This window comes from Thamnophis sirtalis, unplaced genomic scaffold (assembly GCF_051295495.1).
Source record: "Thamnophis sirtalis isolate CommonGarterSnake01/CBP01778 unplaced genomic scaffold, rThaSir2_p1.2 scaffold_2, whole genome shotgun sequence".
In the NCBI taxonomy this organism is placed as follows: domain Eukaryota; kingdom Metazoa; phylum Chordata; class Lepidosauria; order Squamata; family Natricidae; genus Thamnophis; species Thamnophis sirtalis.
Window position 1 is genome coordinate 37,671,700 of NW_028261382.1, and position 16,293 is coordinate 37,687,992.

At 48.1% G+C, this 16,293-nt stretch overlaps 1 protein-coding gene across 1 annotated transcript; it reads left to right on the forward strand.

The window, feature by feature from the left end:
- The first annotated feature begins 189 nt into the window (after positions 1-189).
- DOLPP1 (dolichyldiphosphatase 1) lies at positions 190-15,268 on the forward strand. The gene is made up of 8 exons (XM_087703673.1): positions 190-336; positions 8,727-8,827; positions 9,907-9,991; positions 10,770-10,869; positions 11,387-11,485; positions 12,333-12,461; positions 14,104-14,193; positions 14,895-15,268. Exons 1-8 carry the CDS (start codon positions 261-263, stop codon positions 14,929-14,931), a joined length of 717 nt encoding a protein of 238 aa, XP_087559799.1. The 5' UTR covers positions 190-260; the 3' UTR covers positions 14,932-15,268.
- The last annotated feature ends 1,025 nt before the right edge of the window (positions 15,269-16,293 follow it).

Genomic DNA, 16,293 nt, shown 5'->3' on the forward strand with positions numbered 1-16,293 from the left:
CGCCCCGCCCCGCTTCTCCTCCCATTGGCTTTCTCGTTCTACCTGGGCCCGGCTACGGACCGGAGCTTCGTGATTGGCTGCTTGATTCCAAGGGAAGGACAGGCCGCGGGGGTGTGGTAGTAGTCGAGGATTGGTTGGAGGCCCTCACCTGGAGAGCTCCCCGATTGGCCGAGTGGGCCAAGCAGGCACGCCCATTGGCCGCCCCGCCCTGTGTGTGCCGGCCGATTGGCTGTGGCCGGCCGGCCCGGTATCCGGGTAAGATGGCCGCAGTCGGAGAGTGCTCGGTCCCCGTTCCGTGGAATTCGGTGTCCCTCACGCACGTCGAGTACCCGGCAGGTAAAAAGCGCTCTTTCTTCTTCGCGCGGGGGCCTTTTAACTTCAGCCGGGCCTGAGGGGACGCGAGGCAGGAGCTGCCAAATAGTGAGCCGCTGATGAGCGGCGGACGGGCGCGCATGCGTATTGGCACGGCGACGCTGCTGCTAGCAGATAGGGAGCCGCTGGTTGCCGTAGTGCGCATGCGCGGTGCCTCCTGGGCTTTGATAGTACACAGCCTGGAAATTGGGGCGGGGGTGCTTTTCTTCCTCCCCCCCACTCCCTCCATTGCAACTGCTTCCCGGGTCTTTTGCAAGCCGCCCTCTCCTCCTATCAGTTGTGGGGAAGGGGCGCTTGCTTGAGTCAGGGCTGTGCCCCCCATCCCCCAGGACAGATCACCCAGTTTTGCACACTTTTGTAATTGATGGTGCATGGCGCCCCAGCCAGGGATTGGCATGGTGGAGCCCTCCCTTTTGTCCAAGCAAGGGGCGGCTTCTTTGCACTACAACCTTTATTTATTTGTATCGAAAAACGAAATAGCACTCATGCATCATCACAAAAATCTCCAGGACCGTAAAACCTGCAAACTTGAAATTTGGCACCTATAATTCCTCTTGGCGCTCGCTTAGAAAGGATTTTTCGAAATGACTAATCAGATTATTAGCATTTCTTATAGTATTATTAACACGCTCTGATGCTAAGGATTTAGACGCTCTATTCCTCTCCCCACTTGAAAAACGCTCGGATTGCTAAGGAGTTAAGACTGATGGGAGAGAAGGGGATAAGATAGAAGAGGCCTCTGTGGGGCAAGCCTGAGGGAGAGGAAAGGTCGATCGTAACTACTCATTTATTTTCAAGCTGTAAGCGTCGATTTATCAAGCCCGATCACATAGGAGCCACGGGTATTCAGCTGGTTTTAAATATGTCCAGTTTGAAAGTTTTAAATACTAGCACCAAGGACCCCTCATTTCGACCCTGAGCTAGAAATATTCTCATTTATTGGTAAATAATGGCTTTCATGCCCAGAGTTGGTTTATAAGATGGACAGCTATGTGAACGCTTTAAATATTTTTTTAAAAACCAAAGCGTATTTCTCCCTTTCCTCCAGGACTCAAAAGTTGGATTCCCCTATTCACCTTCCTCCAATTATTTTTTTGTTCCACACCAGCCCTGTTAAGTTGTGTTAAAAGAGCAGGGAGTTCCTCCCCCTGTCCCCCCTCAAAATTGCCAGCCAGGGCTCAAGGCTGAGATGGATTTGCGGCCGGGACTTTGCTGTCCTGGCCAAGCATCTCAACTACGATCCCCAATCTCCTTTAATATGTGGTGTAATTGATGGTGATATGTTTCCTTTACCAAACACGCCTAGCTGCCTTTGCACAATCCTTTCTTAAAACCCAGTGACTTTGCACACCTGATCTGCTATGCCAGGCAGTAAATTCTGGGCTGTGATGTCCATCCAGCTCCCTACAAAGTGCTAAGAAATGGATATTTAGTGCTAAGACAGGGCTGATTCCTCAACCCAACCCAAGCTCTTTAAGCGATCAAACTGACAAAGCTTGAAAAATGACCCTGGTTTGGTTGCGTGTTTATTTAAGCCTGTTAAAGTGCAGGTAATAGAAACAATGCCAAATTCATTGGAATCCTCCTTTTTTTTAAAAGACTCTTTGCTCAAGACAAGAATGGCCGAATCGATTTCAACACCTTGGGCCACAAAGTAGCCTGCTCAGTTCACACTTCCATGGTACCATTAATACCCCAAAAGTGTTTTTCCAAAAGACTTGGGAGTTTTCCTTGAAAAAAAATGCTGCATTTTGGATGAGAAGCAAAAAGTTTCAAGGAAAAAAATCCCGAGAAAATCCAAGGAGCCTTTTGGAAAAGGACTTTCGGGACAACCATGAGCTGGATCAGGGATCAGCCACCTGTGGCTCTGGAGCCGCATGTGGCTCTGGAATCCCTCTGCTGCGGCTCCCTGTCGCTCAGAATAGGCGCCACAACCACCAATGTGTGATATGTGCCGGCACGCGGCTTATTGAGCTTTTTGACCCCTGGTAGGCCAACTATGGATAAGGCCAAGAAAAGAAAAGTTTCAGAAGAAAGCAAGACGTTTAATTCTGTCGCCGCTCAGGAAATAGGCGTGGGAAGGGTTTTCTTTTTCGTGGGGAAATGGGTCCAAACGTCTCTGAGTGTTGATCTGGATGATTGAGAATCTCCACAGATGCTTGGAATCAAATCCCTTCAGTAAACCAAGGTTGAGCCCACTGATAGACTCATCTGTGATAAGTTTATCAGTGTTTGGATTTGGATTTAACTTTATTTGTATGCTGCCCTTTTCCCTGAGGGGACTCAGGGCGGCTCACACTTCAGGGGGAGGGAAGTACAAAACAAGTTATACACATAAAGACAATACATCGTTAAAAAGCACAATAGTCATACAATTCGGGTGGGGTTGAAGTCTTTAGCCCCAGGCCTGTCAGGACAGCCAGGTTTTAAGGGCTTTGCGGAAGGCCTGGAGGGTGGTGAGGGTCCGAATCCCCACGGGGAGTTCGTTCCAGAGGGTCGGAGCAGCCACAGAGAAGGCTCTCCTCCGGGTAGTTGCCAGTCGGCATTGGCCGGCGGATGGAATTCAGAGGAGGCCTAATCTGTGGGATCTAATCGGTCTATTGGAGGTGATTGGCAGCAGGCGGTCTCTCAAGTACCCAGATCCAATACCATGAAGGGCTTTGTAGGTGACGACTAGCACCTTGAAGCCCAGGAGCTTCTTCTGGTCATCTTTCACGCGTAAATGGACATTGACTTCTAACCTGTTGCCCAACCTGGCCTATTTTACACAGATGGGATTAGCCCTGGCATTCCTCTCACTGTGCCCGCCACACAGCACCCTTCTCTCCTCTCTCTCTCTCGGGAATTCCTGACGGTTTCCGTCCCTTCATTAATCCGTATTTGGTGTCGCGATGTTGGATTCAGGTTGGTTTCTGCTACCGGCTTTATCTTATCAGTAGCAGAGCAAAGTCTGAAATCTGGAGTGCAGGGAGGGTTACCACACAGTCAGCCTCCCAGGTTTTGCTTCTCCCAATTTAGCTTTAAGCTTTATTTGATAGGAGGTCAGATTTTGAGCAAAGCGGCAGAAAAGTGGGGCAGGGAGAACCCACATCGCTTGCAACCTGCTTTATATAACTGAAGTTTTCTTCCCTCAAGTAAACTAAGCCAAAAAATATATCTCCCTTTCCTTGAGATATTAGCCCGTCGGGAAAGAGGTTTTTTTTTTTCCGTAACAGGGTGTGGCGTTTCCGAGCAGAGCCCACGATTTGGCATCCTTTGAGGTTTTTCTCCTTCCTAGGCACTCAGTCCTGTGGATGATAGGCAGATTGTAGCTATAAAGCACATGTATTATTTATCTCCTCTGGTATTCAGCTGCCTCCACTCCTCTTTCCTGAATGATGCTGGGTTACTTAATGCCTGCAAGCTGGGTAGAGTCACTGGCTGTGTGCGTGTGTGCGTGTGTCTCAAGTAACATGAGTTGGTCTTGTTTTGAGCTTGATGTAGAGATGGAGTTTTTTAAGTGCCTCGCCAGGCAGGATACAGACCCTGACTAGCTCGGCTTAAAACAATAGCAATATAGCAATAGCAGTAGACTTATATACCGCTTCATAGGCCTTTCAGCCCTCTCTAAGCGGTTTACAGAGTCTCAGCATATTGCCCCCAACAATCTGGGTCCTCATTTTACCCACCTCGGAAGGATGGAAGGCTGAGTCAACCCTGAGCCGGTGAGATTTGAACCGCTGAACTGCTGATCTAGCAGTAGCCTGCAGTGCTGCATTTAACCACTGCGCCACCTTGGCTGATTTGTCCCTGGTGCTCCCTGAGCTTGGTGGTTTTCTTGCAGACGTTTCATTACCCAAGTAGGCAACGTCATCAGTGCTAGAAGAGAGTGGGTTTGTGGAGAGGAGGAGGAGGAGGAGGAGGACTGTGGGGTGATTGGTGCTCTCTAAGCCTAGACATTTTCTTGCAGACATTTAATAACTCATTAGGGACGGCGGTGGCTCACTGGCCTAAGACGCTGAGCTTGTCGATCAGAAAGGTCGGCAGTTCGAATCCCTAGCGCCGCGTAACGGAGGTGAGCTCCCGTGACTTGTCCCAACTTCTGCCAACCTAGCAGTTCGAAAGCACATTAAAAAATGCAAGTAGAAAAACAGGAACCACCTTTGGTGGGAAGGGAACAGCGTTCCGTGGGCCTTCGACATTGAGTCATGCCGGCCACATGACCACGGAGACGTCTTCGGACAGCGCTGGCTCTTCGGCTTTGGAATGGAGATGAGCACCGCCCCCCTAGAGCCGGGAATGACTAGTACAGATGTGCAAGGGGATCCTTTACCTTTAGGTCAGTGTTTCCCAACCTTGGCAACTTGAAGATGTCTGGACTTCAACTCCCAGAATTCCCCAGCAGTGGTTAGGACAGTGTTTCTCAATCTTGTCAACTTGAAGATGTCCGGACTTCAACTCCCAGAGTTCCCCAGCCAGCATTCGCTGGCTGGGGAATTCTGGGAGTTGAAGTCCGGACATCTTCAAGTGGCCAAGGTTGGGAAACACTGCTTTAGGTTACACCATCATCCTTGGGATGCAAATGGCCGCCCCCATCCGATCCGTGGAAAATCCTCTCTCCACGGAGCCCGGTGCCCAAAGATTTGGGAGCTGATAATGTAGGTTACCTTTCAGGGTGCATCATTAGCTGGATGCTCCACTGAGCAGATGGAAAGGCAGTCATTCCTCGGGCCAGCTGTGGGCAAGGAGATTTGTTTGGAGGGTGAAAACAGACAAGTGGGACCGTCTGTTTCTGTCCGTCTGCTCCCCGCAAGCTGAAAGCCATATTGCCATATTGACGAGCTGTTGGCTGTTCAGCAGCACTTCCTAACCTTGGCATGGAACCATATCTATATATCTCTCTTTTATTCTTTAAAGTTTTTATTTTACACACCTAAACACATCAGCAAAAACAAACACATGACTTAAGACAGCATAGGAACAATAAGTTCCGTCGTATATCATACAGCAGTTCCGTATCGGTTTCTTTACAGTTAGTGTTTTCCCTTCTATACATTTCTATCTTGCGTTCGTAATCTCCTTATTCGTTATCCATTTTTATGTACAATTCTATATTTATTTATACTTAGCTATTTATAACCAAATATTGTTTATCTATAAGGTGCTATCCTTACTATCATTTATTCTCTTACATACAATTCTAGGTATACATTCACATGGTTATTCTTTTTCTTTGCCAATCTTATACTATTGTTATTCCATTTAAGAGATTATAGAATACAGTTTGGATTGGATTGTTTACCATCCCTAGCGTCTGTTATGACACCACCTTATTTTCTCTCTCTCCTTTCCTTCTCTACTTCCTTTCTTCCTCCTCTCCTTCCCCTTCTCTCTTCTCTTACCTCTCCCCTACTCACCCTCTCTCTTCCCCTTCCTACCCTCTCTCCTTCTCTTTTTCTCCCTTCCTCCCTCTTCTCCTTCTCTTTCTCTTCCTTCCACCCACCTTTCCTTATCTTTCTTCTTCCCTTACCTCTCCTCCATTCTTCCTCTTCCTTTCCTGCTATCTCTCCTTCTCTCATATCTATATATCTCTATGTGTATCTATCTAACATCTATCTATCTATCTATCTATCTATCTATCTATCTATCTATCTATCTATCTATCTATCTATCTATCTATCTATCTATCTATCTATCTATCTATCTACCTACCTACCTACTTACCTACCTACCTACCTACGTATCTATCTATCTATCTACCTACCTACCTACCTATCTCTCTATCTCTCTCTCTATCTATCTATCTATCTATCTATCTATCTATCTATCTATCTATCTATCTATCTATCTATCTATCTATCTATCTATCTATCTCTTAAAGAAAGCTGTCCTGTGGCTGCATCATAATTATTTTTCTAGAATTAAAGCGAGGTGAATGGTAATTCACCCAGCAGGCTTCGTAAATCACTCCAAAGCAATTCTTTATTTCATCCCATTCTCTGAAGTCCAGTTGTGATGGGAAAATACTCTGAAATCCATAGTATAAAGCCACCAATCTCATTTCTTTAATTTTAATGTCTTAACTTTATTTTAATTTTAAAATACGTGACAAAAAGGGTTTTATTATTGCAAAAAGTTGATTTTAGTGACCGCACAAGGTGACAGTGGCACTGAAAAAAAAAAGTGACTTGTGACCACGTCTCACACTTACAACTGTTTCAGCATTCCCAGGCTCACGTGGTCCAAATTCAGAGGCTTGGCAACTGACTTATATTTACGGCGGTCGCAGTGTCCTGGGGTCAGCTGATCCCCTTTTGCGACCTTCCGACAAGCAAAGGGGGAAACCAGACTCACTTAACAACCCTTTACTAACTTAGCTGCTGCAGGGAAATACGGCTAAACTCACCTAGCAAACGTCTCCCTTAACCACAGAAATTTGGGGTTTAAGTGTGAGTCACTTGCTCAGCGCTGTCGCAACTTGGGAAAGTCCTTAAACGAAGGGGTTGTAAGTCAAGGACTGCCACTGAACTGGCCCCCTGAAAGGCTGAGTGTGGCCAGACTTTCTCACAGCCGGAGCATCTGCCACCAGCTGCCACCGGAGAGGAAACGGTAGCCGGGAGAAGGATGTGGTTTGGTTTCCATTCCCCCGACACCCTCCGAGTGTCGGCTTAGCCGAAGCTCCTGTGGCAAACCTCACTTTTTAATCTGGTTTTAGGGGGAAGCTGCCTTTCGCCTCTCTCTCTAAATCTTCCCATGCATAAAGGAAAGAGGCTATTTTTTTTAAAAATATACTTTTTTTATTTTCCATTTCCATAACATATAATCACATGTATACTATTACATAGCCAATATCCTATTGTATTAAGTCAGTGGTTCCCAAACGTGGCAACTTTAAGACTTGTGGACTTCAACTCCCAGAATTCTCCAGCCAGCAGAATTCTGGGAGTTGAAGTCCACAAGTCTTAAAGTTGCCACGTTTGAGAACCACTGTATTAAGTAGTAATTACATCAGTTCCTCTTGTCATCAACGCCAGAAAGATAAAAACCCATTATTAGCTCTTCTGCTCTCCATACACCTCTTTCTTCTGCCTCTCTCCTACCTCCTTTCTTCCCTCCATCATCCTTTCCTACTCGACTTCCCCTTCCTTTCTCCTTCTCCTCTCTCCTCATTCCACTCCTCCTTATCCTCCTCATCTTCCCCCCTTCACCCTCTCTCCTATCCCTCTCTTCCCATCTTTCTTCTCTCCTCTGTTTCCCACTCTTCCTCTCATTGGTGTATTTCAGCTTCTGAGCAAACTCCATTCTATGTTGATGGCATTTATGCTTCCATATCAATATATTTAACATATCTTAGTTTTAAGATGCTATTATTAACATGTTTTTTTAAAAAAAAAAAATCTGGGCATGGGTTTGCGTGCCACAGTTGAAGCCTGGGGAATAAAAGAGGGACTCCAGAATCTTCGAAACTTGGTACCTGATCGGAGAAGGGAAGAGTGTGAGTTAGCAATAGCAATAGCAGTTAGACTTATATACCGCTTCATAGGGCTTTCAGCCCTCTCTAAGCGGTTTGCAGAGTCAGCATATCGCCCCCAACAACAATCTGGGTCCTCATTTTACCCACCTCGAAAGGATGGAAGGCTGAGTCAACCTTGAGCCGGTGAGATTAGAACCGCTGAACTGCAGATAACAGTCAGCTGAAGTGGCCTGCAGTACTGCACCCTAACCACTGCGCCACTTCGGCTCTTAGCTGGCTAGCTAGCTTGGCTAAGAGTTTTAAACTCTTTGCCTTTCTGTTGGTTTTTCTCAAGAGAATGCAAGCACAGGTAGTTCCCGATTTACAACTGTCCCGTTTAGAGACCGCTCAGCATTATGGCGGTGCCGAGAAAAGGAACTCGGGTCAGCAGTAGAAATTCAGGGCTCGGAGAGTAGGGGGGTTTGTGGAGAGGAGGGCTGTGGGGCCCTTGGTGTGCCCTCTGGGGTTAGTTGTTTCCTTGCAGGCATCTCATGACCCATCATCCGTGCTGGAAGATCGCGCTGGTTAGAAGTTAGCTCCCTTGCAGCACTGAGGGTGTTACCTAGTTGGGCCATGAAACGTCTGCAAGGAAACCACCGAGGTAGAAAGCACCAAGGATTTCCCACTCCTCCTCAACCCTACTCCCTCCAAGCACTGATGAGGTTACCTAGTTGGGCCATGAAACGTCTGCAAGGAAACCACCAAGCTCAGAGAGCATCAAGGACCCCACAGTTCAACCTTGAGCTGCAAATATTCTTTTCTATAAACCGACGAGCCTGGGAAAAGCTTTGAGGCTCAGCAGCCCTTCCAGAGGGATGCAAATTCTTTCCCACACACTTTGATCTCTCTGTCTCCCTCCCAGGTGACTTCACTGGCCATCTCCTCGCCTACCTTAGCCTGAGTCCCATCTTCATCATCGTGGGCTTCCTCACCCTCATCGTCTTCAAGAGAGAGCTGCACACGGTAAGTCCCCTTGGTTTCTCTCAAGATCCACAGCACGATTCCCCCACAGCAATCTGTATAATCCTAAGAACCCACAAGGCTATTAGAGGGGTAAGTTAAAGGTAAAGGTTCCCCTTGCACAGACATGCCAGTCGTTCCCGACTCTAGGGGGCGGTGCTCATCTGCCTTTCAAAGCCGAAGAGCCAGCGCTGTCCGAAGACGTCTCCGTGGTCACATGGCTGGCATGACTCAATGCGAAAGGCGCATGGAAGGCTGTTCCCTTCCCACCAAAGGTGGTTCCTATTTTTCTACCTGCATTTTTTACTTGCTTTCGAACTGCTAGGTTGGCAGAAGCTGGGACGAGTAATGGGAGCTCACTCCATTACGCGGCTCTAGGGATTCGAACCTCCGAACTGCCGACCTTTCTGATAGACAAGCTCCGCGTCTTTAGCCACTGAGCCACTGCCACGTCCCTCTATTAGAGGGGTGGATGTGATTTTATAGACACAACAATCACAGTTGCTGCTGCTGGCCTTCCTTCGCATGGAGTTCTTCCAAAAATTGAGACTGTTACAATCTACAGGTGGTCCTTGACTTACGACCATAATCAAGCCCAAAATTTCTGTTGCTGAGCGAGACAGCTGTTAAGTTAAATTTGCCCCATTTTACCACCTTTCTTGCCACAGTTGTTAAGTGAATCCCTGCCATGGTTAAGTTAGGGAACCACGGTTGTTAAGTGAATCTGGCTCCCCCATTGGGCTTGTCAGAAGGTCGCAAAAGGGGGATCACTGCGACCGTCATAAATATGAGTCAGTTGCCCAGCGTCTGAATTTGCCGCAAAGGTCGTAAGTGTGAAAAACGGTCACTTTTTCCCGGTGCCGTTGTGACTTCGAACGGTCGCTGAACGTTGTAAGTCAAGGACTACCCTTAGTGAGTTGTGCAGTCTTCAGCCCTGAATCTCAACCTTCGGTAGAAATCTCGTTGGCTGTTGATTGGCTGAAGTAGCAGATCAATTCGGCCAAGAAACGGTACGTCGAATTGACAAGAGCCGCCTTGTAAAAACTTAGTCTGGTTTTAAACCTCTCCCTCCTCTTCCGTAGATCTCTTTCTTGGGTGGGCTCTGCTTCAACGAAGGTGTGAATTGGTTAATCAAGAACATTATCCAGGAACAGAGGCCTTGCCCAGGTAGAGTACCACTCACGGGGATGCCGGTTTTGGTCTCGTGGTCTGCTGGTCACCTCCATAGGAAAAAGATGGGGAGACTCTAGAACAGTGTTTCTCAACCTTGGCAACTTGAAGATGTCCGGACTTCAACTCCCAGAATTCCCCAGCCAGCGAATGCTGGCTGGGGAATTCTGGGAGTTGAAATCCGGACATCTTCAAGTTGCCAAGGTTGAGAAACACTGCTCTAGAAAGAGTGCAGAGAAGAGGGGATTATGGGGCTGGAGGATAAAACATACGAAGAACGGTTGCAGGAACTGGGTATGTCTAGTTGAATGAAAAGAAGGACCAGGGGAGACATGATAGCAGTCTTCCAATATCTCAGGGGTTGCCACAAAGAAGAGGGAGTCAAGCTATTCTCCAAGGCACCTGAAAGCAGGACAAGAAGCAATGGGTGGAAACTAATCAAGGCGAGAACCAACCTAGAACTAAGGAGAAACTTCCTGGCAGTGAGAACAATTAACCAGTGGAATGGCTTCCTTTCAAAAGTTGTGGCTGTTCCATCACTGGAAGTTTTTAAGAAGAGATTGGACAACCATTTGTCCCGAGTGGTATAGGATCTCCTGCTCGAACAGGGGGTTGGACTAGAAGACCTCCAAGGTCCCTTCCAGCCCTGGGAGTCTATATGATACGGTGTCTCCTTGAAGCCACAATGAGGTCAGACCGAGAGCAAATGTGGTGGGACATCACACGTAATTTGTACTGTTTGCCTAACCTCCGCGTTTCCTTTCGGTCTCCGCAGAAGCCCACCCCTCCGTCTACTCGAAGTACGCCATGCCTTCCAGCCATTCCCAATTTATATGGTTTTTCTCTGTCTATTCGTTCCTCTTCCTTTATTTAAGGTGAGTAGAGCTTGTTCAATCCCGGCAGTGGAAAAGGTTTTGTTTTATTTTGTGCCTTGATGCAGGCGCGCAAAAGGAGAGCCCCTTATTAATAACGAGAAGGAAAAAAAAATGTTTCCTTTTGATTCGGTTTACAGTTCTTGGTAACAGAGCCAGATAATCCAGCATTTTCTCTCTTGGTGGGATACATGGAATAGCCAAAGGTTTTAGACATTTTCAGGTAGTCCTCAAGTTACAGCCTTCGCTTAACGACAATTTGAAGTTACACCACCACCGAAAAAAGCGACTTATAGCTTGGTCCTCGCACGCACGGCTGTTGCAGTGTCCCATGGTCACATGATCAAAATTCACGCCCTTGGCCACTGGCCTGTGTACTACAGGTAGTCCTTTTCTTACAAACAGTTCGTTCAGTGACCTGCGGACTTCAACTCCCAGAATTCCCCAGCCAGCTTTGGGCTTCCCCTTCTCAGAACTGAGATGTTGGTTTCCTGGTTGCTGATTGTTTAATCTCTCCTAGGATGCACCAAACCAACAATGCCAGGTTCCTGGACTTGCTGTGGAGACACGTGTTGTCCGTCTGCCTTTTAACCTTGGCTTGTCTAGTCTCATGCAGCAGGTATGTTGGTTGCGTGTTGTGATGCTGCCTTCCTGTCCCCCAGATGGCTGTGAGTCAGTCGTCTTATCACAACCTTGAAAACTTCCCAAGGTGTTTGGATTTCAACTCCCAGAATTCCCCAGCTGTTCTGACTGGAGGCTTCCCAAGAGCATGAAGCCAACTCCTGGTCCCGACAAAAACTCCTTTTATTAATTTATTGTGAATTCTGCTCATTCGCCTCCAGCAAAGTCTTTCAAGGGAGGATTTACAGTCACAGACCTTATCTGGCTTGGAGAGCTGCCAGGCATAAAATCTGCAGAACTTGGCAAGGAGCCTCGGAGAGTCACGAATGAATTAAGTGAACTAATTGTCTCCTGCAAACTCCACTCCCCTTTCGCTCCTCTTTTACTTCCTCTGGGAGGGGCCATTCATTGTCCACCTGTGGCCTTTCTCCCAAGTTGACCCCTGTTCTTTAGCTCTTCCCTTCGCCCAGCAACTCTGCGCATGCGCACACTGGGAACAGGCTCCAGCTGTTCCTCTGCCTCACTGATGTCTGACTCTGAAGGCAGCTGATCACTGTCATACGGCTCTGACCCCCCTCTCTGCCTCCGACGCAGAGCCCTCACCAGAGCCTTCCCCAGACTCCAGGACTGGCCCACGTTCCTCCCCAACCTCCACATTGGCCGAATCTGCTGCCAGCTCCACTGGCTGCTGGCACAACATCCAGCCAGCAATGAAGGCCACACAATCTTAACGTTGCCAAGGTTGGAAGAACTGCTGTTTATAGGGAGTTTAGGGAGAAAGAGCTAAACGGTCCCCCTCGCTCGCTTCCTCCTCCTTCCTAACTTTTTTTTATTTTTCTCGTTAGGGTTTACTTACTGTATCACACCTGGAGCCAGGTTGTCTACGGAGGTTTCGTAGGCAGCTTCATGGCTGCCCTGTGGTTCCTCTTCACCCAGGAAATCCTAACGCCCTTGTTCCCGAGGATAGCTGCCTGGTAAGCCCGTCTTCCCCTACTCCTTCTGTCCTTCTGAACTTAAGGAAATGCCTCTCTTTGCAGACAGTGGGGATGGGCAGAGTTTCAGAGTATGAGACGCACCTTTTTCCCTCCAAAAAGTGGAGGGAATGTAGGAGAGAAGGAAGGGGGGAAGGAAGGAGGGAAGGAGAAAAGAAAGGAGGGAAGGAAGGAAGGAGAGAAGGAGGGAAGGGGAAGGAGGGAGGGAAGGAAGGGGAGTAGGAGAGAAGAAACGAGGGAAGGAAAGAGGGAGGGAGGGAAGAAGAAGTAGGACCGTTGTAAGATAAGATGGATCTATGGGATGTTAAGAAAGCAATCTTCAAGTATATTGTCAACTGTAGGGGAAAACTGTTATAAATACATATTATTAATAACAGTTATGAGATCATATAATTGTGAATGTATATATGAAATTGATAAAATTAAAAATAATAATAATAATAAAAAAGAGGCTGAAAATCTGGGTGCCTCTTATACACTGAATACAGCATTTTTGGCCTCTTGAAACCCCCCCCCCCTTTACCAAAACAGGCTGTTTTTTGCTCAATTTTGCCCCCCAGCCTCCAGGAGCTCTCTGAAAGCCTCCTAAAGGCTATTCATGCCCTTAAAAAAAATATGGGCCCTTTTAGAAACAAAATGGGACTGTTTTTGGGAGTTCTGCAAAGTGTAAAAAACTTTTTTTTTTTTAAATTTGCCTCTTCAAAATCTTGGTGCATCTTATAGTCCCCAAAATACGGTATTTGACTCAGGAACGGGGGGGGGGGGGCATTCCAGAGAGAATGGTGGAATATCCCAGAACATTTTGTTTTTCCTGCCTGGATCATTGCCAAACCTCCTCCTGGATCAACATCATTCCCAGGTGGGCATTTTCCAGAGGGAATCTGTCAGATCCTCTCCATTAGATAATTAGGAAAGAAAGACCACGAGACTCCATGCGTAGAAATCAAGTGTACTTTTACTAATTATAAATGATTAAAGGCATAGCGAAGCGAAGTCTGATTATTTAGGCGCGAAAGCAATTGATATATAGAATAGCCCATTCCCCACCCCTTGGCATCACAGCAAAGCAGAGGCTGACAGAATCCTTCAAAGGGGAGGCAGTTTGAGGTGGCATTAATGGAATCCAGCCCCAAAGCAGATCTGTTTTGTCTGGAAATGCCATGTCTGGAATTTGCTGAAATCGGAAAAGAGCCAGAAATGTGTAGTTCTCGACTTAACAACCATTCGTTCAGTGACGGATGGTACAGTGGCACTGGGGGGGGGGGGAAGGGACTTAGGATCATTTTTCACACTCGTTGCAGCGTCCCCCATTGTCGTGTGATCAGGATTTGGGCGCTCGGCAACTGGTGTGTGTACATGTGTGACTTTCCCGCCTAGCTTCCAGCCAGCAAAGTCAGTTGCGAAGTGGAGCAATTGCTGTGAACGTGGTTTTGATGCGTCTTTTTCTTTCGAGCCCTCGAATTAAAAGGCCCAATAAAGCCGCCCCCACAATAGCATGAATCCTAGTCCTGATTCGGTGGGAAGGAGTTAAAAGGATCTGGCTATATTTTGGCTAACTTTACTTCCCTGTCTTTCTGCCTTTCTTCCCCGCCCAAACTTCCTCCCTCTCCTTTCCCTTTGAAAGGCCGTTATCCGAGTTTTTCCTAATCCGAGACACCAGCCTCATCCCCAACATCTTATGGTTCGAGTACGCGATCAGCAGAGCAGAAGCCAGGTAAGCAACTGTTAGCCTGTTCTGATCTCGGCCTCCCCAAAAAGCAGGAGGCAGAGTCCTTATCCCCCCAAAAAGCCCTTTTATTAAACAAATGTGGATTCTTCACCTTCAGCCGAGGCCTGGTAATATTCCTTTCAAAGGAATATTTATGACCACAGACCTTATCTGTCCTGGAAAGCTGCCAGGTAAATATTTCCCAAATGAGGTGCTGTGCAAGGAAAGACTCGGCACAGAGTCTCTGAGATTCACGGACAGATCTTCACACTCCTGAAACAAATTAAATAAACAAACAAATTGTTTCCTGCAAAAACCCTCTCCCCTTTCACTCCTCTTTTGTTTCCTCTGGGAGGGGCCATTCATTGTCCACCTGTGGCTTTACTCCCAAATCGACTCTGATTTTTCAGCTGTTCTTTTCTTCTGGCAGCTCTGCGCATGCGCACACTGGGAACAGGCTCCCGCTGTTCCTCTGCCTCTCTGCTGTCTAGCCCCGAAGGCAGTTGAGAATTGCCAGACGGCCTTGGCCCCCTCTCTGCCTCCGACGCAGAGCCCTCGTCCGAGCCTTCCCCAGCCTCCTCACAGTCCGACTCGGCTGCCAGCTCTGCTGGCCGTTGGCGGGCCACAAGATAGCCCTGTGAGGTCGTCACGGTGAGCTTTTCATGAGTAGGAAGTTGCGCCGCTGACCCTTCTCATTCTCCTTGAAGGAACCGGCAGCGCAAGCTGGGCACGAAGCTACAATGAACGCCGACGTCTCCGGCATCGGACTACGCAGTTCTGTATCCCGGAACGGCTGGAACGGAGGCACCTGCCCGGGTCTTTTTGAGGACATAGCAAGGCGGCTTTTACCAGGCGGATTGACGACGTGATCGGGCAGGGACCACCACCGAAGACCCCAGAGGCCTTTTCCAACGCGCTGGGTCAATCCCACTGCATGCCGAAGTGCGCCCAACGAGCCGGAAACCATTTACGTATTGCAGGCGCGCAGCGTTAAGAACGGATGCAACCCCGGGATGCAAATTCTTTGGGGGCGGGGTGGGGGACGCCCACAAGCACCGCTAAATTGGATGGGGGAAGGGGAGGAAGGCCGAAGCGGGGCCCTTGGGCCTAGTCCATCCACTTCAGCCGAGCTTGCATTCCGACTCCCAGGTTGCACCTGTGAGTATTTAAGTTGGGGCCGGGAGGGGGGACCACGTACACCTTTGCGGGGGGGGGGGGGGACAGGACACAACGCCCGATACAGCTCTGTGACTTTTCTATTGAATTTCCTGGTTTTCTTTTTTTTAACAAAAGGACAGAAAAGAAAAAAAAAACAGCAATTTGCAGCATGCAATCCACGCACTATTTATATAATCATGGGGGGGTTCAGTTAAGCAAAGGGGAACAGTGGGGGGTTTCAGGGGAGGGGGTGGAGAAACGGCCACCGGGGGTGGGGTGGGCAAAATTAATGAAGGTTAAGAGAGAAAGGAGACTCTGCACTTGGTTGAAGCCCAGGGGTATCCACCCTTGATGACTTTTTAAGTCTTGTGGACTTCCAACTCCCAGAATTCCCCAGTCAGCAAAAGCCCAAGCCAGGCTTGGGAATTCTGGGAGTTGAAGTCCACAAGTCTTAAAAGTCACCATGGTTGGGACCTCTCGGCTTAAGCCGCCTGCAGGTTGCTTCGAACGCAAATGCTTTTCCCACACTCTTCACTAAAGCAACTGGACACCCTTCATTAATATGGGTCTGCATGTGATCAATACAGCAGCAAAATAATAATAATATCCACGATGCTTTTTTGGGGGGGGCATGGGGGGGGCTTAATCACATCCTGGTACTGAGATGACTCAACCATGTTTGTGGCTCCTGAGTGCCAAGGGGAGGATTCCCCCCCCCTCCCCAATGACTGGAACCCCTTTCTTTCCACTCCCCCATCCAGATTTTTCACCCCAAAATCGGTTTGTTTTTAGGAAGGGCCCAGAAACGGAAAGCTCCCCGCATTCGGTGGCGAGCGATGGGGCTTGTAGTTCAAGGGGATTAGGAGGGAAGGGGTGGGGGGCTGGTATATAAAAGATTCCCTCCGCCACCCCTTCAAAAATTTTAAATACTCAATAAACGTGTTTTTA